This window comes from Amphiura filiformis, chromosome 3, assembly GCF_039555335.1.
Source record: "Amphiura filiformis chromosome 3, Afil_fr2py, whole genome shotgun sequence".
Lineage (NCBI taxonomy): Eukaryota > Metazoa > Echinodermata > Ophiuroidea > Amphilepidida > Amphiuridae > Amphiura > Amphiura filiformis.
Genome location: NC_092630.1, coordinates 8,578,441 through 8,603,656, shown reverse-complemented (window position 1 = coordinate 8,603,656; position 25,216 = coordinate 8,578,441). Strand labels below are relative to the sequence as shown.

The following is a 25,216-nucleotide window of genomic DNA, read 5'->3' as shown; positions in this document are numbered from 1 at the left end:
TTCATTGGTTCCATTCACCAGGTGACGTTATATTGTTAGTTATGTATAATGTAAATGGTGAAGTAATTGTTATAGCACCACACATCAGACGATTATGAATTGAACGCACGTGAAAATGAAGTTTAAAGAATTGAGAGGCCAAGGAGGGCGGGTTGTATTGTTGTTGAGTTGTAGACTGTGAGTTACCGGGGAATAAAATCATTTCATATTTTCTGTACAACAGGCTTGCCAGCGAATTCATAAAGCACAAATAGTTTGATGGCGTACTATAAGAAAGAATGAACAGTTTACCAACCCAAAGTGTTACAATTAAACATGACAACGAATAAACACAAATCCCGACCGGCACACAACTCAACTTGAAAAAAAAGCAAGGGAATGTGCCGGCATGGGAATCGAACCCACGACCTTCCGATCTCTAGACGGACGCCTAGACGATTAGGCCTCCGTCTAGAGGTGCGGAAAGCTTTCGATGGACGTGCGGAAAGCTTTCGATGGATATACAAGACGGAAAACAGTTGAAGCCTTGAAGGTCATCACAACCAACCTCAGATGCTATGGTTACGATTCTGATCATTTATTGATTGCTAGTGTTGCCGCAGAACTTCAAGATTTGAATGACATAGTCAAGAATGCCAGTGAAAAATATGGACTGTTCTTCAATGTTAAGAAGACAAAGGTGATGATCTGTGGAGGAAGAGCAGAACAGCAGCTACAAAGTTGTAGAGCACTTTCAACTTGATTGTCAACGACGGTGGCAGCTCTCAATAAATTAGAAAGCAACTTGCTATGGCCAGTGCATTTGCCAACTGACATCTGGAAATCTGGAATTACCAGAGCTATCAAAATCCATCAAAACAGCATGAGCAACACTTATAATAATCTCTTGAACACTTTTAAAGTGTTCAAGAGATTATTAAAATGGCTAAGGTTTGTACAGTGAAGGCATATAGGGGTGTTGATTTATAAACACTAAAACACATAAAAATTATGTAGATGTTTATGTTTTAAACACAAGAAAGTGTGTTAAAAAACATTGACATCTTCATATTCTTTACGTGTTTTAATGTTTATAAATTAACGCCCCTATATTTTCACTGTACAAACCTTAGTCATTGAAGTGTTCACGTGTTTATTCAGTGTTGCTCAACTGTTTTTGCAGTCACAGACATCAATATTATGCAAAGTTCAGTGAGATATACCCGGCCATCTTTCCCAACATAATCTCCACTAAATCAGACTTTAAAAATGAGGACCTGAGCCTCCGTGATATTGAGCGGCCAAGGTCACGGGATATCAAAGACTTTTGCTGTTTCTAAGCTTTGGATTTCTATCGCTTCATTGTCGACAGTTATTAGGGAGAACCAATGCCTTATTTCTGGCGAATTTAACGTCAACTTTCTGTGTCACTTTTTGTTGATAAGCGTTAATAATTTCACCGATGTTCAATAAATTTCATAGCCATTATACAAGTAAGTTACAGCATCCTTGACCAATGCACGCGGTAACCCTGATCCCTTTAATTTAACGCTATTTAGTATCGATTGATTCGTGTGCAAGATAAAGTGTTGCTCTTATTTTTTCTATTTCGATGATTTTATTCCCATTTTAAGTAACGCCATTTTCATCATCATCATCATCATCATCATCATCATCATCGTCATCGTCATCGTCATCATTATCATTATCATTATCATTATCATTATCATTATCATCGTCATCGTCATCATCATCATCATTATCATTATCATCATCATCATCATCATTATCATTATCATTATCCATTATCCATCATCATCATCATCATCATCATCATCATCATCATCATCGTCATCATTATCATCATCAATCGTCGTCGTCATCGTCGTCGTCGTCGTCGTCGTCATCATCATCATCACATCATCATCATCATCATCATCATCATCATCATCATCATCATCATCATCATCATCATCATCATCATGCTAATGCGGTACTTAAAGCAACTCGCAAATTAACTCCGGAACAAAACAACTCGCAAAACTTCAACTCATCAAGTGGGTTTCCTCTCCCAGTGCCGCACGAGTTTTATGTACTTTGTCGAGAGTTTACAATACAACTGTATGAACACAAAACATTAAAGATCGATGAAGTGTAATGAGAGATCTGAAAATAAATATCCAGAAATAAAACCAAAAAGGGAAATCCTTTTCAACTATTTTAGGAGAAAACATAGTCGATATGGTAGAGACCCGGTAGAGAATTTCCGACCCTTCTATTTCCTGGTGTATTCAAATAAAAAATAAATAAATATTGAAACCGCATGCATGGCAATTATTATTTTGTACAATATCTGGGGCCTGTTTCATAAAAGCCATACGAATCTTATGATTATTTTATTTACCCATATAACGACTATTAATCACACGTGAGATCAATTGTCAGTCTTTGTGAAACTGGGCCATAATATATAGGTTTAAGTAAGAGTGCTGGCAAGTATAATACAAGATTTCAATACTTGGTGAAACATATTCCATGACATTTGGAGAAAATTCAAGTTCTGAGATTAAGTTCAACAAGCACGTCGATTTCGCCAACGCACTTTTACAACACTAATTTTTACAATACACAATGTGCGCACCCATGATCATGATCGGGGAATTTCCCTTCCCGATTTGCTCTTTCATTTTTGCTGAACCATGAAATGGTATCATTTGTTACGGGCACTTTTCTTTCTCTTTATTTTTTTGTCAGGCTCTGCACCTGCTGACTACGCTACTGTATGCATCTAATGCCTATTCATGTTCAGTTATAGTTCAACGAACCAAATGCGACGGCAAAATAAGGTGCAGTAATGACATTGCTAATCAACCTCTTTAGTTGACATTGTTAATCAACCGCTTTGCAAAAAAAACAAAACAAAAAAACGTCTACCTGTGCACCTTTGCACTGTCACGTTACAATTTCGTTCATTTTCCTTGTTATATTATTCATGAACCGATGAATAATAATGGTTTAAATGTTAACATGGAGTTCCTGATGTAGGCCCCCTATATAGAATTATAGAAGGCCGTAAGGGTCATAATGGATGGCCAAAGGGTAACCTTGGAAGTCTTGAAATTTCATATTGAGACATGTTTTGAGCCTTTTGGCCTTCCATATATCTGTATATACCGTACCCAACACTTACGAAAAAATTTCATATGTCCCTACTAGACTAAAATTATAGTATAATGGTTTTATTGTGCCTTTTTTTGGCTTAGCTCGTGTATTTGATCAATCGTGTTGGCATTTTAGGCCATAGGCGTAAAACCCTTTGACAACGCAACTGGGACAAGGGTTGGTGATTTTTATTTAACTGGGATGCTGAATGCATATGTTCACGTTGGTTTGCCGTGCATTTGTTAACTATGATAACATATGGTCAAAATGTTGAAGAAAAACATATACATAGATCCATTTTTCTTTCTGTAATAGGTCTTCCCTAATTATCTAGTTATCTATAGTTGTTACCATGGCAACGTGGACGAATGACTATTTTGCCGTTTCTCAAACTTCCGTTCACATCATTAGATGAGATTTTAAATGTATTTGTCAATTTTCAGGATTCTCCTCGTATTTAATTGACAGTAACTAACTTTGTATAAAAAAAAGCACCAATTTGGCATTATTTATTCTTATTCTTATCAGAAATGAAATTTGAACAGTTTATCTTGTCAAAGGGGGATATAATATAATAACAGAATCATCTCAAAATGAAATAGGTAATCTTGTTAAATAATGAGTTGGAGATCTTGTCAATTTAAAAACTGAGTAGTTACTTGTTGAAATATAAAGGAAACTATAAGATTGTCGGTTCAAAATGATAATAAACCTAATCAAAGTGAACAATATATCTGATCAAAACGAATAGTTCGGAATCAAAAATAAATGAGTAGGGATTCTATTCAGAAAAATGAAAAGTGTGAAATGAGAGTGTATCTTTGTAATGTTGCGACGCACACCGACATCGCCTGGCTAATAATTATTTGGTGTAGCAGAGACACTAAAATGAATACACGGGATCGATACACGTGAATTGCTCCGGGGAATTGCTATGTACGATTTTGATATCAGACGAAAATCTTCGGATACCGGGTTAGAAAATGATGAATATCTCCGTAAATGAATTTTTCTCAAGAAACCAGATGTGGTCTCATACACTTGAAAATACGTGTTGAACAGATATGATGGTCGCTAGAATGCGCTTTGAAAATTGGCCGTGCGCTTTGAACTCAAAATCGGACCAAAACTCTAATTTTATATTGCGTTGGTCCTGTATGGACTACATCGTGTAGTACAGCTGCACTCACTACTAGGCAGTATAAAAGTCGATGACCATTGACTTCAATGGGGTATACAAGCTTATTCACGCACAACCAAGATCAATAACCCGGCTATTGTGAGTAGCCTTAGTCATGTCCCTCGACTAATTATTCGTCTCAGAGAGCTTCAAAGGTCTGAACCAAATGGCCAATCGTGGCTGTGGATTCAACCTACCATGGCGATTTCTCCCATGAAGATGTAGGGTCGATGACACTGTGCGACGATGCAACAATTATTACCTTTGAATTATGATTTCTCTTCAAGGTATTCTTTTGATTCTTTGTGCCAAGAGAATAGCATTAGTATAGATGTGCGTTGTCTTCTTCATCTATTGCGATAATATTAATATTTTCTGTAAATTATCTCGCGATTTATCTTTCTCAATTTCATGGATATTCATCCTTAATCTGTTCTTAGTCTATCCTCGATGACGGTCGGTTATTGTCCAGGGTCAAAAAACGTGTTTGTTTTTTTAAAGGACGTATCACGGTTTGTACAGCAACGGAATCTGATTTTTCATTTCGAACTACACCACATTTCGCCATACTGCATTTTAGAAACGCTTGCTGTTAGAATAAGAAAAATGTTAATGCTAATTTATTGCACATTCTAGGGAAGCGTGGTTACCGTTTTAAAATAACCGAGTGAGAGGGTTTTCAAGAAAATATTTTTCCTGTCAAAACTGAAGCATCCTCTGTATAAAAGAAAATTATATTAACTGCACATCATATATAACGATTCGTGATACCCAATTGTGGCACATTTGATGTCGTTTATGAGGCAGAGAATTTTATTTCAATTTTATATACGCCAAAATATTTTTTAATTGAGCGAGGATGGCGATAGAAAAAACGTTGAAAATTCCATGTATAAATTACATTAGACCCCGTCAATGATTACTGTTTCGTTTTTATGGTAATCTAATCTTTTATTTCCTGAAATAAAATTAGGGGTCTAATGTGGATTAATTGTATAATTGATGAAAACATCGACGTGTATAAAAGAAGCTACAAGAAAAACGGTAGGCCACGCCACATTGATAATCTATGCTTTTAGCACACGGCGAGTTCGTAGCGCACGTGTGAATCAAAATCGATATACTATTGTGCGTGTATAGCCTCATTTATTGTCCTATTTCTGTATATAAAACACGCAGTTATCAACAATTGAGCGCTATTAATACACATTGATGTTTTTAAACAAATAAAATTCCAAAATATGGTACGTTTTCTGTCTTTGCGTGTTACGTGGTATGTTGAAGTAATGAAATTGCGATTATATTTTTAAATTTTCATCATGACACCATCAAGCCCTGATAGCCGAGCGGTCTAAGGCGCTGGTGTTACGTCAATACTGTATAGGAGTACATTATAGCGGCTCAGTGCAGCGTGGGTTCGAACCTCGCCGTCGCCTCTGACAAAATAAATTTCATTTTTATTTTTAAATTTCATATTATGTTAGGGAAATGTGGCTGGGAGAATGTATGTATGGCGAAGAGTGGTGTGATTTCGAACTAGATTTTAAACAGCCAACACGCAAATTCTATTAACGTATTTTCATGATCGAGCCATTATTGATCGTTACCATAACTTTATTTGATAAACAAAAACACATTATTCGAAACTAACTACACCCATTACCAATTTGGTGCCTATTTTTGCATTTTCTCAAAAATTATAGCGCATTTGATACAAGTAAGATATGTATAATGGGGCAAGGACTACAACTACTGCAATGAAAATGCAGCAACTTAAGGCATGCAAGTAGTTATTGATTTATTGATCAAATACTGGTTTTCCCTCATTTTTGACTGTAACTCCACAACTGTTGTCTGTGCTGAAATAAAATTTCCAGTACAGTAGTTGTGGTCCTTGCCCATTATGTTACTAGACTGTTACTTGTCACCAATGCGCTATAATTTTTGAGAAAAATACAAAAATAGGCACAAAATTGAGCAGGGGTGATACCCCCTTAAGGGCATAGGCTATCTATTCACAGTAATTCAAATACGTGCTTCACAGCTTTTATCATGTTTGTTGTAAGATATATCATTGTTATCAGCATGATCACCCCCCCTAATATGTCCACCAAAGAACGTCTGAAATGGGGAAGATTTCTGATCTCAGTCCCTTCGAACTAAATTCTAAACATACCAACACGCAAATTCTTAAAGTCTTTGGGCTATAAACGATTTTTCAGGATCAACACCAATTGATCGTTACTATAACTTTATTCGATAAACACATAATCGAAAAGAGGGCAACTACCCCGCGGACCAAGACACTTTTATGAAAGCTTATAGATTCAATGGATACGCCAGAAGGGAAGTAAAGTGGCCGATATAAGGGGTATTTGAGTTCAGTCACAATATTTCATTGGAATTATGTAGAAATTTGGCAAACATTGAACAAAGTATTAAATTTGGCAACAGTTAAAAGAGTCAAATCTGTGCCTGGAGACGTTCTTAGCACCATATGTTAACCCTTCCTCCCCTAGCTCCTAGCTTCATGTTCGTGCTGTCGGCGTTGAATATGCTCAACATGAATGTATTCAATTTTTAAGAAGTTTTGAATGAAGTTGAATTATATAAACATGCGTAGACCTAACCACATACTAGTATTGGTACCGTGGTTCTTGGATTAAGTTTTTGTGGAATCTGTTAAATTTTGTGATTTAAGGGGGTACTACACCCCTGCCCAATTCTGTGCCTATTTTTGCATTATTCTCAAAAATTAAAGAGCATTTGTGACAAGTATATATGTATATTATATAGGGGCAAGGACTAAAACTACTGGACTGGAAATTTTATTTCAGCACAGACAACAGTTGTGGAGTTACAGTCAAAAATGAGGGAAAACCAATATTTGATCAATAAATCAATAACTACTTGTCTTGAGCCCCTATAATAAACATATCTTACTTGTCACCAATGCGCTATAATTTTTGAGAAAAATGCAAAAATAGGCTCAAAATTGGCCAGGGGTGTAGTACCCCCTTAAGGTATGGATTTATATGAATATATTTTTCTGTTAAAAACGCGTTTGTAAACCCATGCCTGTATAGCCTATTCTCTTTCTCTGGGTCAGATGGCGCAGAATTGCGCTGCTGTGGTCTTCACAAGATAGAGCACAGTAGCACACCATCTGCTTCTATCAAAAGCCAAACGTGTTGCAACCCGGGTTGCACCATACATTCCGTGTGATGAAACATTTTTCACATCGTTTGTCCAAGATGTTGGTGGACGTCCTCTTCAACGACGACCTTACACGGCTCCCTGAAGAATTTGCTTCTCAACTCCACCATCCTTTCTTACAATGTGGCCAAAGTAGGCCTATAGCGAAACTTTCTCTCAATGATGGACTTTCTGATGTTTGAATGTTCTGATGTGAAGTCCATGCCAATCTTAACCAGGATCCAGATGTTTGTCTTCTTGTCTTTCCAAGATACTCCCAGCAGACTCCTATAGCACCACATCTCAAATGCATCTACCTTCTTCCTGTCATTCTTTGTCATTGTCGGCCAGGATTCGCACCCGTATTGAGAAGACTGTTACACGAGGTTACCGTACCTTTAGGTTGATTGATAAACCACGACTCGTCCAGATCTTTGACATACTCTGAGTTGTTGTCCTTGCCATAGCTAATCTTCTTTTGATCTCAGATGTGCAATCACCTTTGTTGTCTATCATTGAATCCAGGTAATTAAATTGCTTAACCTCCTCCAGGAGGTCGCAGGGTGCAACAAATTGTTGCAGGGTGCAACAAATTGTTGCAGGGTGCAACACATTGTTGCAGGGTGCAACAAATTGTTGCAGGGTGCAACAAATTGTTTGCAGGGTGCAACAAATTGTTGCAGGGTGCAACAAATTGTTGCAGGGTGCAACAAATTGTTGCAGGGTGCAACAAATTGCTTATATAATTTCCCCCCAAAATGGGTTTCACTAGTGTTGAAGAGTAGACCATGTAGACTTTTTAGCATACGCATGATCTACGTACAAGATATTATCGAATTACCCACAGTTCTTAACTTGTGCATTGAAGGAATGACATGTGAATACTCAGGGTACAAAAACTAATACTCCGCAAGTCAGTTAAACTTCAATTTTAAGCTACATGTAGGCCTATGCTGTTGCGTAGCCAGGGGGTGGAGGGGAACTACCCCCCTATGAAAATGGGGACGTCAAAAAGATAAAGTATCATTGAAATTACTAAAAATGGGACGAAAAACTGACAAATGGGGACAAAATTTGAGCTTTGATCCTCACACTAAAAGGATGGTTATACGCTGCTGCAAGTATATTATAACTCACATTCAACAATCACATGCATTAAATGTGATTATTGAATGTGGGTTATCGAATTATGCCATTGGACATGTTGGAATGATATGATTTTTGCAGGTTCATAGTGCAACACAGAACACGGTATAAACAGACATCCCAGACATTCTTGGGTTTGTATCAGATCCATCCTCCAGGGTGGTTCAACGTGGTCAATAGCCTATAAATCGGCTTTTCATATCAGAATGGAATACATTGGGTAAATACAACTTTGCAATTTTACTCCCTAATGTTTTGAATGCATGTCAATGTACATTAAATGACGGCAAAGTTAGCAGTATGGGCAATATTACCATGATTACCGGTATTGCTCGCGGTTTTAAAGGAACAATCTTTATACCGCATCATAAAATACGTGGAGTTCATCAATAGTGCTCGTTTTGTTTGGATGCTTGTTTGTTGTGATTTCCTTGTTTGTTTGTTGTTTGTTACGTTTGTTAGTATGTTTGTTTAAGTTGGTCACATTGGTACTTTTTCACGTATAAAGTAGGCTATTTTTCATACATGGGTAAATCTTTCTTTGAACATTGTGCAGTCTGCATGGTCCGCGACGAAAACACGTTTATGTAACGGTATTAAACGGTTAACGGTCGATTTAATCCATGAACGTATTTTTGTCGCGGCCCAGACTAGTACTAAGGCTGAGTTCACATAGAAGTATACGGTATACGGTATTCGCTATACGAAATACGCTCATTCGATCAGGCTGAGTTCATATAGGAGTATACTATGTGAACTCAGCCTGATCGAATGAGCGTATAGCGAATAGCGTGTATGTCAGTTTACCCATTTTCTTCGTCTTATCAAATGCTTGTAACTTTACTTCTTGAGGTCACATTGCATTCAATGAGGTGTCATAATGTGCAGAATTAGATAGTGCATCTATTAAAAAAATGAATTTGCCCACATATGGTTTAGGTTTTTAAAATTTGGACGGTATACGCTGCACTAAAATCGAACACGCGCGATTCACACTATACTATACTATACGCAGGTATACGGCCTTTTCGAATAGTTCTTATGTGACCCGGTACTATGAAATTACCTTGCTCGATTTAATCTATACGCGTGCACCTGCAAAACGTGCATCGTATACCCGAATAGTATACTTCTATGCGATCGTAGCCTTATGTGACCCGGTACTATGAAATTGCCTTGCTCGATTGAACTATATACGCGTGCACCTGTAAAACGTGCACCGTATACCCGAATAGTATACTTCTATGTGAACGCAGCCTAAGAGTAGAAAATCGTCCCACTATTATTCTATGGTGTGGTAAGTGTTAATTGAACAATATTATTCACGACATTAAGTTTGAATGCTTTTATTTGTAATTGTATGCTTCTGACACAAATAATATATACAAAATTATCACAATCTATCTATATATTAAACACCGGCTCGGGAAATTATGTCATTGATTACATTGATCACCACTGTGATTGATCACAGTGATCAAAACAGACCATACCATCATCAGACATGTCAAAACGGTCACGATACCGTAGCGAAATGTAATAAAATATATACAGGAGATAAAAATCGTGACAATTTTCATTGCTATTGGTATGTGGAGTAGGTGTGTGAATACCATAAAATAACCTTTCTAATACTATAAGTAATAAGAAAAATCAAAGAAATGTAATACTCTTAATCTGAGATAAAGGGTCGAAATGAAATTATAACATGTATAAGAATACAATGTTGGATTTATGTAAAGAAATTTGAGGAACCTGGGTACTGGATATAAGGAGCGAGCATTTCAAATTTATAGAAAAAAATGAAAGAAATGTGAATCTGGATAAAATGGTCGGCATGAAATTATATCATATGTGTGAACATGGTGAATACAATGTAGGAAAAATGTTAAAAAAATGCAAGACTCTTAATCGTTAATATTGTTTTAGTGAAATCGAAAAGAAACAATTATGGAATTAACATGGGATAGGAGGATCGGGTAAAAAAACCAAGATCGGGAAAGTGTCATGTAACATATTTTGATCAGCGTTGCAACTTTGAACAGTGACCTGTTCTTATGACGTTTTTTTTAAATAACGTTGTATCGATTTCAAGAACCTCAAATATTATCATCAGTCATTACAGCCTTAATTGCTGAGTGTAAAATTGGTCAAAATACATTCAGACTACGTTAGCTTTGCCCAACGTTGGTTTAAAATTAAATTTATCGGGCGAAAATTGCCCAACTTTTGTTAAAATTTAAAGGGCATATCTATTGCAAAAACAAGTTTAACTCCATTCGAAGAGAATAATTATTACATAACAAGTTGACACTCGTTGCAATTTTATTGTATTTCTCCTGAAAAAAGAGAAATTGTGTTTGTAAAATGCTGCCTCGTACACAAATGTACGGTCCTTCCCCCGTTCGAAGCAAGATTTCCATGGCATGAGACTGAAGACGTCACAGTAAATGAAGAGTCATGTTACATACACATGAGCCCTGGATATGAGCATGTGTATAATAATGCGACCTTGTACCACGAGAAATCGGGAAGGTTCGAACAAAAGGCCATTGAAATTGTTTATTTGCATAATAAATACAATATCGATATACATCACACTCAAATTCTAAAATTGCACGGTAAAATTGGTCTAAAATAATTTTTATTGTTTAGTCCAAATATTTCTCTACAACTTGATATCACAATTTACTAATATATAAAAAAGAAGCGGCTGATTTTATACATATGTTTAAAAACCATTAAATTTGTAACACTTAATTGATTAGACTTTTTTCTGAGAACAACAACAGTATACGTTCTGTGCATTGAGAGCGTTTACAGTCCCTTCTCTCAAAGCAGGCACGTCTCATTTCATGACGTCAACTTTTTTCTAGGTCAAATCTATCTCGTTCGAAGGAACTCACTGCTTAAGTTGTTTACATTCTTATTGTCTCAAAAATGGAGTCATTTTTTTCATTGTCCTCATAATATTAGCTTGCCAATGATATGATGTTGTCCGGGCAATTATATGACCTTTAACAAACATTCGGTAAAGTTAAACCAATTATTTGTTTTAATTTTTGCCGAATTATTTAGACTGTTGATATGTGAGGTCACATTGGATTCAATTTGGTGTCATAATGTGCAGATCTAGTGCATCTATTAAATATAATTTACCCAAATGGCAAATATGGTTTAGTTTTAAAATTAGGATTTTTTCCAAGTGTAAAGGATACTTTTTTGGCGCAGTATACTATAACAAGGGTGGATAGCATAACACAAGTTATACGGGCTTGAATATAATACATACTTGAAAACCAATTCTTGCCAACTTGTGTTGTATTTACATTTTAAATGAGTCGCTTCGGACATCCATTCTACTTGAACCTAGAAATACATAATACCCCGGGGCTAGTGTTTCTATACTTAGTTCAAAATAAATACTCTATGTTTTGGTGAGCTTATCACAGCAGGTTATTAATAATTATTATAATAAAGTTGATATTTCCTGGTATTATTTTACACTTCCTGTAATTGATGTTTTAATTAAACTATTCTTAAATTTTAATTACCTATGTATAACCTTGTATAAGTTAAATGTTTTTTTATAAAAGTATTAATTTGAAGTTATGCCAAATTTATATATAGCATGCAGCTCATTAAAAGAGGGGCCTTTGCAGGCGCATGAAGTCAATTTTGAGTTCAGTATACTGCTTTGGAAGCATTTTGCAAGCTTCAAAATGACACCTCATTTGCTAGAATTGATCAAGGCATTCTGATTTTATAAGGGGAAAAGCATCTCAAATTCATATTATTTTCCCGTCTATTCTAATATCTTAAAAACCACTGTACCTCATCAAAATAAACTGTTCATTTCCTAGGTGAGGTTAAGTCCAAGTAGGCCCTATAACAATTAAAAGCCCGACAGTTGTTTTTTCAAGTTAAGGGTGGAATTATGGAAACTTTCGGGCTTCATAACTGCTAAATTATTAGTCTAAAGAATATAAAAGTATACATTTTTAGACTGGAAATGACTTGCTGAATTCATCTGTGAGGTCCAATTTGGGCCAAAATGCTCATTTTTGGAGAAAATCCCAAAAAACGGGTTTTTGGCCCAAATTTTTTATTAATTTTTAAAAACTAGGCCTACATAAAAATATCTAGGGACCGTTTTTTTTTTTTAATTTTGCAAAATTTTCAAAAAAATCATAAAATAGCCTGATTTTCGCCCAAATTCCAAATATTTTTGGTGAAGTTAGCAGTTACGAGGCCCGAAAGTTTTTATAATTCCAGGGTTCAGACCAACCTTAAAGCAACACGTTTGTCTTTCAATTTTTTTTAAATTATAGTTTTTTGTTTTCTACGCACTTGCTGAAAAAATCACAGGATTGCATGATATACTAAATATTAATTAATGCTGTAAATAAATAAATAAATAAATAAATAAATAAATAAATAAATAAATAAATAAAAATTCAAAGAACAGACTGTCCAGAATAGGTAGTCAATAAATAAATAAATAAATAAATAAATAAATAAATAAATAAATAAATAAATAAATAAATAAATAAATAAATAAATAAATAAATAAATAAATAAATAAATAAATAAATAAATAAATAAATAAATAAATAAATGGAAAAACGAAAAAACGAACGAAAAAATTCTCCTCATTTTGCTATCACCGGTATGTTACTGCCCTGCACGATTGTGCTAATAATTTTTATGTAACCATTTCAAAGCAGCCTATATCAAACACATAATATATAGAAATTACCTCCGTTTTTTTCGGGTTTTGTAAATATTTAAACAAAAAAAAACATCAACATATAATATGTGCTACTATCATAGCAAATCCCCGGGAAGCATCCTGTAATAAAAATTATTCTGCAAATTGGGGTATAATAAATCACATAATTAATCGCACAGCTCGACTGAAAACGGCTCATTAATTTCTGCTAATTCATTAATTAAAGTAATTTCAAAAGCACAGCAATATATGTTCCGTCACTGATTCAGAAGACCTACATTATGAAATTGGGCAAATAAGCATATCAAAATTGCAGTGAAATATGTCATGTTATTGCATGCACATTCAGTAAAACACGTATTGACATTTTGGTAACTGTCAATTATTTAATCTCCTTCACGGTCAAGTTCATTGCGCTTGACCATGCATGCAGATAATCTTTTTCTGATCATAATCAGTTCAAGTCATGTCACGTCCACAGGAGTACCTTTTCACAAATTCTTCACGCTTGTTAAACCAGAAAATAAACTTCTAAACACAATTATCTGAAATAATTTGGACAAATTAAATTGAAGTCCATGTCCACCTAGATTGAAGTTCAAGTCCTATAGCTTTGGGCAATTTTAAAGTAACCTTTTGTTCAAATGTTGCCATTTGATACAACCTGTTGGAAGAGATTATTATCAGTAGTGTTGGCTAGTAAAAAGTTTTTTTAATGTTTGAATGCTCGGGTGCAATACAAAAATGCCCAGGTAAAAAGTCTATATAAGTGTCTATCAAGTGTTAGATTTAAAATTAAATCTTTAAGATTTAAAATTAAATAGATTTAAAATTCAAATCTATAAGATTAATTTTAAATCTAAAATTGATTGGTCCCTAACTACAGTCTTAAGGATTTATTTTTAAATCCTTGTAATTTAGAGTGTAGGCCTACAGAGTTTAATCTTGTCTGATCACTAAAGCCCGATTCATACTCCATTATATTCGACCCGACCCCGAGCATGGACCAAAATAGTGTAAAAACATCATTTTTGCGCACATTATCCCAAATAAAGTCCTTTTTTGGAAACTCAATGACTTAGTCAGTCTCCCTAAAAAAATCCCGATATAAGTATAGGCTATTGATATTATCGGGCCCCTGCAATTTTTATTTTCCCCCTTGAATCCGATGGCCCGTATGCACATGGTACTTTATATTGATGCTTCATGCTTGTGTTTAGAAACAATTCACGTGTTTAAAAAAGCGTTTAAATTCTGTGTTTACAGTGTGATGGCTATTATTTATAATAGCTGAAATCAAAGGGTGCTTAGTTTTTGCTATTCGACGTAGCATATTTTTGTTTTGATTTTTATTCAACAAAGTTGCTTTTCAGAAAGCGTTTTTAGGGTATAGTCACTTACGCAGATTGATCTTGATTTGACATGATGATGATGGGATATGATGCACACGCTCGTGTGTTTTTGCTGGACATCATTAATTAACCGCAGCCAAAATCCTTCAATTCAGTGACCAATTGACCCGGCCAATTGAAGTCTTAATTGTTTATGACATGTGGACTTGGCTGGACTTGGACTTCGTACTCATTTCAATCAAGTTGTGTGTTTACGCTGTGTATTCTTTTATGTTTAATGTAATGAAATCTGGACTTGGACTTCGACTTCTTTTGAAACAAGTTTTCTGCAATTGAATGCAATTGCTGAACAGTTTGTCCCGATTTAGTTCTTTAAAAAAAAACATTTTCTAGGGGGTTTTGTTATCATTAATGGCTATAATGGCTGGGGGTAAGTGAATTGGGGGGTGGTGATTGCGTAAAATTGCGGCAAAAAGTTGAAATTATCGTAATTTTGGGTTTCTAAGTCTGACAAGGCCGGGCGAAATTAATGGGGGAGGGGGGGGGGCAAATGGCCCGTAGTGCCGACATGTGTTTGTGTTTGGGGAAACTTGAATTTGTACGTCCCTCTCCCGTCACGTCAACACCACAAATCATTGAAATCCATTGCATTGAATCATTTCACCACCCCTACCCCGGACCCTACTCAATTTCACCCCCCCACCCCATTTCTCCCACACAAATTATAGTGCCGCCACTGACCGGGGGCTGGACCCCGGGGGCTGGACCCTCACCTGGAGCGATCCGCCACTGATTGTACAGCAGAAATGTATATGAAAAGTGTTTAAAACGCTGTTGTACCTCTGCTCAAGCTCGGTTGTTTATACCATGACAAAACTATATACTAAAAGTATATAGGCCTAGAACTGAGTTGTAACTTCAGTCAACACTCAAGACCGTGTAGGCCTAATCGTATCAATTAAAATGAATTAAGTGACTACTTACCTAAAGTGGCTAAAAGCCACGTCCTGCAATACATCCTGGGTACTTTATAATATTATACAAAATCCGGCCGGTAAATAATATTTCCACTTAATGTTTCCTTTATAGCAGTTATATATGTGGTTAACTCACAACTTCAAAGCACTGCAACTATATATCCAATGCTGCATGTGAAATTGTGAATACACACTAAAAGTCACAAAATCTGTCGATAAAGGGTTTCACATTAATGTTGTTACAGCCCAATCGAGTCGTTGAAATGCTGACTGACTGACTTGAAAAGTCGTGGATAGAGAGGGAAGGGATTTAAGTTAGGACAACATACAAAACATAGACACTGGGATTCGATGTGTAGGATTGGGGGCAACCGGCTCAGACAGCTGATGAAAACTCTCTGTGAGTCACCAAAGCAAGCAGACGAAAACACGATACTATAATGTCAGATTAGTCAGTCAGTTAGTCAATAAGTACACAAAAATCACGAGGAAAATTGAGGCAGCAGTTAAAATAATCACTATTTCCCGGGACTATTTCAGACGTCTTCGGCAAATGATGATGATGATGATGAATTCTAGTCATATACTTCAAATCTGGTTTTCTTCTCAGATGATTCGAATCAAAATGCAGATTCCTTTATTAATAGTCTATGTTGCGCTCACACAATGCGTGAGGTGGATCTAAGTTTGTCCCAAGGTGCAACTCCCTCCTTAAAGCAAAATGCTCCAACAAGTCGACTTGAGAATTGCGCTACTACGCGACGATATCAGTGTTAGGTATCGTTAAGACATCTCATCTGATCTCGCCCAGGATTATTAATAAATTTTTATATCTCGTCAACATGGAGCTGTCAATATGTGCTCAATAAGGTCGAGTCAAAGAAGATATTTGACTTCCTTGTCCTTACAATTGGTCATTAACATTCTAAATTGTCGCAAATGCCTGTCTCACAATTCTTAATTCCAATAATCATGTCAAAGTCCCTATCTACCCCATACAGTGAATGCTCTTGACAAATCCTCTTCACAATGGCATTATGATTCAATCGTACCCAGAAATCTTAAGATGGATAAATCGAGCATTTGAGTGACGTAAATGATGTGAACTGAGCCCGAGATTGAGGATATACAAAGGAGACAATGGTACCAATGAAAATGGTCCTGCCAAGTAACCGTGAAAATCTTGATGACGTAAGCTTTTATATTCCTTATATAGTATTATCCTCGCAGATGGACACAAAACAAGACATAAAAAAATGCAATATTACTTCCGCGTTCTACCACAACCGGGCCAGCATGTGTCCGATATTCTTGACGAATTTTATGATCATTTCCGATTAATTTATACATTTCATGCATATTAAATTCAATTTTAATTCAGTTCAATTTAATGTTATTTTCAACCAAGAAAAACGAACAAGGCACACTATGATCGTTTATAGTTATCATTTCAACCAAGAAAACCGAAAAAAAACCCATGATCGTTTTTCGTTCTAAGTAACACAAGTATAATAATACGAATTTCTCTTAATATTCATATTTTTATACTAGTGCTAACTACAACGGAAAACGATCATTATAGTATAGGTGTGTTTTTTTTTCGTTTTTCTTGGTTGAAATGAAAACGATAAATGATCATGGCCTATATTCGTTTTTCTTGGTTGAAAATGAAATACGAAAAACTATTGGCCGATCATATACAGCTAGTACACGGGCATGAGTCTCAGAAAAAGAAAAAAAAGAGAACAAAATTACAATGAGATAGAGGTCTAACGAAAAACAAAAGGCGAAGTCCTGTTACACCAATACAAAAGTTAATTTTCTTTTTAAAAAAATAAACAGAATATCAAATATACACCCAGCTATAATGACGAGCATATAGCCGTAAATTCCGTATCTAACTTTATATTAGAGCTAAAACGGAAAAACATTTTTTGACCTGCATTTTAAGTGCCAAAATAAATATACTTATACTTCCGGTGTCCGTTTGTTTTATTTTTACTAACAAATCAATTATATACATTATGTAGGTTTTGTTTTGTTTTTATTTATATTTCCTCCTTACGGTTCCCAAATATTGTGCCAAATATGTGCGAATATTGGGCCAAAATCGAAAAATAGAAACTGTTAAATAATAAGGATATATAGATAACCAGCGTTTTCTTCATTTTATCGCATTAAATTTTCTTTGAGGAGATATTAACAGAATTATTATTGATCTTAATCATGGTTTACTTATCATAGGTAATGTAACGCCATTAACATACATTTATAAAACAAAGGTAAACGAAATTACTATGTCTATATATAATACCGTAGAATTCCGTCTAGAAGCATATATGCCTCTAAACGAGGGGTTTTTTTAACGAAAGATATGAAAGGCCAATACCCTTGTCAAAAACATTGCAATAAATTGGTCTTACAAATATACATGTTTGTACAGCCGCCTTTATCAGTAATATAGTTGTTCAAACTCCAAATAACGTTTTTGTTGAGAGTGTCTGCCTCTTGTCTCTTGTGTCAAAAAACCTCGTTTAGAGGCATATATATGCTTGTAGACGGAATTTTACGGTATGTCCCATGCGTCAATCGAAGAAAAATAATAAACATGATACTATAGATAATTCCAGGCACTGAAAACAGGTAATGACTTCAAATTCAATTTACTAATATTCGGCTTCAAAAACAATTTAAACTTACCTAAATGCACACTAAACTAAATTGTGCGAACCCTTGTTTTCCTAGGAGTCTTAATAAATTCGGTGCAAATTGTTTATATATTTTTTTTAATTTGTTTAATTTTGATTTTGTTTCAGTAGTTTTTGTGTCACTCTCACCATCGAGTCTGTTGGAAATTTACATTATCTAAACAATGCAAATTTTCATTTGCACAAAACTGAATAGGGTTATATCTATAATCCTATATTATATCATGGGTCGTTAGATCATTTATGAATGAAAAGGCAAACCATCCTTGTTTATTATAAGATAGTTCAGCAAATTGATACTTTGGCAATATTTTTAGTTTTCATTCACCTTTTTACAATTTCTCGCAGAAACGGAATGATACATTTTAATATCTTAAAATGTCCTTCATATATTTTCTAGAAACCTAATAAAATGTACTCTCATAAATAGAAAGATTGGGGTAAGGGAAAAGTCCAAATTAAGATTGAGAAATCAGTCTTAAAAATTGAAAATTCAAACTAAATTCCATTGCATTTTCAATCTAATTTTAGACTTTTCCCTCAACACAATCTTTAAGATTGATTTTTCAACTTTGGTTTTAAGAGAGTATTGGGCTATTCCAGAAAATAGATGCACACCCCTAGAGGAGTTCGGATTTCCGGATTATTGTCCAGTCGTGATTGTTGGAAATCCAGACTTTTAAAATGTCCAAAGGCAAAAAAATCCAGCAGAAAACTAGTTCAAAATCGTAAGTCTTCAATTTGAGAGCTCATTTGACTCAATTCCGTGATTTTTCATTCATTTAATTGCATTTCCAAGCTTCTTCCAGTAACATTGACAACTGGGTTTCCAGTCGATTTCACCAGCAAGCTCAGAATCCACACAATTCTTTTATTCAAAAGTTATTCCTCTACAGGGGTGTGCACTTCTTTTCTGGAATAGCCAAGAGAATGTTCGATGATAAATATTTCATTTCAATGAAAACTAGGACGAATTTTACAATACTTCTCAAAGGAGTCAAATCTGATATGATAATCAGAAAGTCGGGTTTGTAACCTTTCGAAAAGTAATACTTTTTGCGTCACAAATAAGAAAGGTAGGCCTACTCCAGAAATAGTTTGATTTTCCGAAGGCTTATTATACAAAAGGTGAACAGTAAATAATGTGAATGTACCAGGAAGTTTAAAAAACTTCTATTGTTAAGTAGTGACGCATTAACACGATGTCTATATTATGACTGACGTATTGGTGAAAAAATATTTACTGCATGTATTACGCGGGTTGGGGGGGGGGGGGGTGTAAAGCATCTTCACGGACACCTGCAGGGCTCTCACATAGACTGGTTCTCGTCCCGGGGGGTCTCTTCAAAAATAATTTGTACGCATCAGTATACGCAAATGCTCATTTTTGGTCAATAATCCGATATTATTTCGTTAATTTGAGGAAATTGGACATGAGAGACTATTATTTCTTCCAAATATATTTCTTTAAAAATTGACACAAAATATGACTAAAAACAATACCGCTGTTTGAAAATATAACCATTAAAAAAAAAATTAATCTGAAAATCTCAGGGTATAACGCTGAAATCACAGACAGTCTCGCAGTACATCAGAAGAACTCGTTTATCCTGTTTATGCTTTCAGTGCGTTTTCAGGTATCAATGCAATTTCCACCTGTCTTTCAATGTTTTAATTTCACATTATAGATAATGTTAAAATCGCATACAATTTCAAAAGTTTGTATAGGCAAAGTTCAATCGTTTTATTTCATTTTTTGTGAGCTTGCTTGGGATCTATGCTAGACTAGGCTATACTATATTTTAAAAATATACCTATATCTTTCACTTCGATGAATACCACAAGAACAGCTTCACGATTAGCTCACTCCGATTCACCGTAAGGACCAGAGGGCGATGTTGACGAATGCAGTCTGGTTTAATATCAAGCACGGTTAGGAAATCTTCTTTGAGGCAAAATGTCCCGATTTATCATTTACATTTCAAATGTTTGGAATATTTATTACAATAAAAACAATGCGCTATTCCAGTTGAAATCTATATATGCATCCCCTGCTAAATGAATAAATCTGCAAGAACTTTTTTGTATATAAACATTATGTAGCCAGACGGAGACGAATAGGGATAAAAATCTCAACTTTTTTTTAGAAAAGTGGGGGGGATGAGGCTGCCCAGCAAACACAAAACGTTTTCGACATCATTCGCAAAGGTTATAAAAAGGTTGTCAGAAAACGTTTCAATGCCGGGTTATATAAAGGGTATAGAAAAGGTATAAAACGTTTTCATAACATTAAAGCACATATTTTAACATAATGTTAGTTACGTGTTACCAAAATAATTGGCAAAAAATGTTTTCAAAAATATTTTACAATAACATCTTGAAAACATTTAAAATACATTGTTGTAGTGAGTTTTCATACAAGGTTTTAAAACATTTTCATGACCTTTATATAATCCGACATTTAATGTTGTTAAAACGTTTTTACATAAACCAAAACCCAAAATATAACTTGTTTAAAACGTTTTTAAAACATTTTTATGTTTGTTGGGCATTGATCCCGAAATGCCCTTTTAATTAAGTAAGAGATAACTTACATTTAAGGGAACTGGAATGAGCGTTTTGACAGTATTTTTGTGGGACATGAGAGCACATCAGACCTATCGAATTGCATTCTGAATACGAAGAATGTCTTTCTGATATCAAATAATTTTCATTTTATGAAAATCACGATATAATACAAATTTTATGACAAATTAATAAAATTTGATATTTTTCACATTTTTGAGATATAACAGTCCTCGAAGTAAATTTAATAAATTTAATGATATTCTTAAAGTGTACGTATCTGGGAAGAAAAGCCGACGATCAATTGAAAATTTTGACCTTTCATATTGAAGATATGGATTTTTTTCCCAAAAGGACCTAATTTTTTTTTTGTGTTTTGGGGAAAAAAATCCATAGCTTCAATACGAAAGGTCAAAATTTTCAATTGATCGTCGGCTTTTTATCATCAGATTTATAACGTTTACTTCGAGTACTGTTAAATATCAAAAATATCAATTTTTAATGATTTACCATAAAATGTGTATTACATTGCGAATTTCAAAAAATCAAAATTATTTGATATCAGAAGGACATTCTTCGTATTCAGAATGCAATTCGATATGTCTGATGTGCTCTAATGTCCCACAATAAATACTGTCCAAACGTTCATACCCCAGCCCTTAAGGCACAACACTAGAAGGGGAAACTACTACGCAAACAAAGAGTGGAAAAACTATTCTGTATTTTATTATAGTCGGTCACTTTCACAATAACAATTCATACAAAAATAAGTGGCATTAGCGGACTAAATAATATACAATTATTTTATAATTTTGCTTTGTACAGGCTTGACCAGCAGCATAATGCACTGAATACTATATGTTGATTTTAATATGGCAATAATGACAGTATTATATTTACATCAGTCAAAAAACGAAATTAGATCATATTTATATCAAGACCTGAAAAAATACACCTTTCTTCGATTTATTTTATCAGACAATTTCAGTTTTACAATTACACATGTGGAATACAGAATGTGCCCTATTAAATCTGTATCCAATCCATACACCAATTACAGGCCTAATAATGTTGACCATTTGAGATTGGAGTACTATTTAAATCATATTATTGTACTAAAATAGCATAGCATTCCAACTGTTGAATACCCTGTATAAAAGTGAAAGAAAGACTACTGCTGTCAGTAAAGTTATGACTATTTTGGCAAAACAATTGTGACATATTTTTTAAATTTTGATTTATTTTGACATTTAGATGTCATCATGTGAATTGGATCAGAACTGAGTCTGGGGCTGCACTATACAGGGTGTAACAATAAAATTTGTACAATTGCATTTTGACTTCTCTGGAAACAACTAAAAGAGTTACGGCACAAATGTTATATGCAGTAGAATCAGAAATACCTTGGCTAAAAGAAGACGTTCAGTTGGTTTCTTTACTAGCTTGTGTTCAAAAGTTATGTCCGATTCATTAAATCGTCCAGAAAATGTGTTGGGCCACTTTTGCTATGCTAGCGTATATCAAGTTTGAACCGCGGAGATTGTGCTTATCGTGCATTGAACATCAAAGAACTGACATAAAAGAATTATAAGTGGTGTTTCTTCAAATAATTAACATGAACTTAATAATAATATGATATTTCTTTAAAATCTATAAATGAAGGCATGAAATTTCTTTCAAATTTTCTTATATCCGTGAGATATCATTAGTAAAACTGAGAACGGTTTTTGCACCCATAAGTACAAAACAATAAAAATTTGAAATTAAGTTCAGCTGGGCTTCTAGCTGTTCTGGGGCGACCACTATTGCCAGCATTTCTGTCAACAAATTTCACATACTTCTCATATGTAATTGTATGGCTTGAAGGGCGACGTGAGTTTGGAAAATGAGCTATAAACAATCTTATGGTTTCTGCTTGACTCCATGTGCTACCGAATGTCACAACCATCAAAATACGCTCTTCCTACGTGAATTAGGGTTGAAGGTGTTGAGCTGCAGCCACGATTCCTAGTAAATGAGGTTGTTATGTCAGTGCTTAGTTGTGACTTTCAAAAACTCAAGGAAATATTCTATTATGTAATCATTTCTATCACTTCGAATACCCCATTGTTTAAAACTACCTATCATAAGAGAACCGCCCAACTGGTCCATGGTTCAACTCTATTCAGTCACTTTAGTAACACTAGACAAAAGTGGCCCAGGCGGTTTTAAGACAAGGTTACATAATTAGCCATATCTTCACTTGTATACCATCGATTTTATTAGAACAAAGCCTATCTGGTGGCTAAAGAAATTATCTTGATAGGCATATAAATATCAAACCAAAAAATAAGCGGCATAATTGTGTCATTCTATTTTCAAAATTGTACAAATTTTATTGTTACACCCTGTATATAGCATACATAAATCTCCCCTAAACCCAGCAAACACAGAAAAATGTTCTTACACCATTTTAGTTTTGGTCAAAGCATTTTAATAACATTTAAATGATGTGTTATATAAAGGTCATTAAACCGTTTCATGAAAAACATTTCAAGAACATTTTTAAAATGTTGTCAAAATGTTATTGCAAAATATTTGCTGGCAAACATTTTTGTAAAATATTTCAGTCAACAGTTAATAAAATTATGTTAGAATGTTTTGCACCATGTTTTCAAAAATGTTTTCTAAATGTTATTAAGACATTTCATACCAGCTCATACCCTTTATATAACCTAACGTTTAATCTGATGTCACACATTTTTTGTTTGCTGGGAAAGGCACTCTTTGAACAAAGCATGAATGCTAAAGAGTTGCATTAAATTACTGGTGACATTTTCATCCAATCTTTAAACTTACTTTCGACTTACAACTTGTAAACAACAAACAACAACTGGGCAAGTTGACCAAACTATATCATTCAGTACGAGCCTGTCCCTGTGTTATCATGGCTACCCCACACTCATAGGCGATGGAAGCGGGGGGAACCATGTCCCTCTAATTTTTTCCCATGGGGGAACATCCCCCTAAATATCCTAATATAGAAGAAAAAATAACTGGAAAAAATAAAGCAATAACTGTCTTGTGCATTTTCCCTTTTAGCCCCAAAACACTGTTTTGACCCAAATTTGTAACATTTTACACACTTCGTGCACACTAGCCAATCAAATACAAAAATTCATTTTCATTTTGGGCAAAAATATGCATGCCAATGTCTCCAGTAAAACAGGCACAAAATATGCTTGGAATTTTTTTAACAAAACACAAATTTCCTAGATGACAAAGATAAAATCAGATTTTTGAAAGACAATTGGACTAGAAATCTACATAATATTTAAATTTAAACACATTTTTGTGTCACATCTATTCAGTATATGCCCTTCATATTCATACATAACATGATTATTTCTATAGTATTCTACAGAAACATACTTTGTTAGCTACGGTACCTTAAAGAAGTTACGACAATAGATCTTTTCAAATCAAAGTTTTCCGCAGTTTGTTATGGATGACCCCACTTACAATTCCGGGTCATCGACGCTAACGCAAAACGCAACCATTACGTCTGAACACAAATCTGTGTGAAAGACACTGTCAAGCGTTGGGTATGGCTTGTGCAAGAGATTGATATTTATATTGCGAAGACCACATGAAGACCAAATCAAATGTGCCGCAGACAACAAACATATGCATTTTTCTTTCTTTTACTGTCACATTGTGAAGTACCATATAGTAGAAGTGTTGGTTCAATATCTTTACAAAATATTTCTCTGTGATGACTCATGTTGATTTTGGCTAAATACGTTGCATTTTCACTCAAAAGGGTATGTGACTCCGCTTGATTAAATTTGACCCCCTACCTTACTGAATAAATACTGCGGTTTTCCGATCTTGATTTGCAAAGGTCTATTATGATTCTCTTCTGAAGATCACCAATGCAGCTTGAAGGTCATACACATTTGTTGCTCTTAATCTTTATAATCATCTTTTTCAAAACTTCCATCACCAGTTTGATAAGTAACATACAAAGTGTCTCTGACAGAACTGTACTGTCAACAGTTATCACATATTGTTTGTTTGGAATTTGAAAATTGACTCTTCTGAACTTGAATTGTAACATTTTGAAAATCATACTTCAATTTAGTCCATTCCACAAGTTTAAAGAATGTTAATTGTATGCAGGGGGACTCCCCCCTCCCATTTTGAAAAAGTCCAACAACAAAAATCCCAATTTGCACTGT

The 25,216-nt window shown here is 34.6% G+C and overlaps 1 protein-coding gene across 1 annotated transcript in view; it reads right to left on the bottom strand.

Annotated features, from left to right (window-relative positions):
* Positions 1 to 16,612, bottom strand: part of LOC140147967 (uncharacterized) — a 78,023-nt gene extending 61,411 nt beyond the window's left edge. The window contains exon 1 of the mRNA XM_072169780.1: positions 15,731 to 16,612. Within this exon, the coding sequence (XP_072025881.1) occupies positions 15,731 to 15,764 (34 nt within the window). The 5' untranslated portion in view covers positions 15,765 to 16,612. The remainder of the gene's footprint in view (positions 1 to 15,730) is intronic.
* Between the last annotated feature and the right edge of the window lie 8,604 nt (positions 16,613 to 25,216).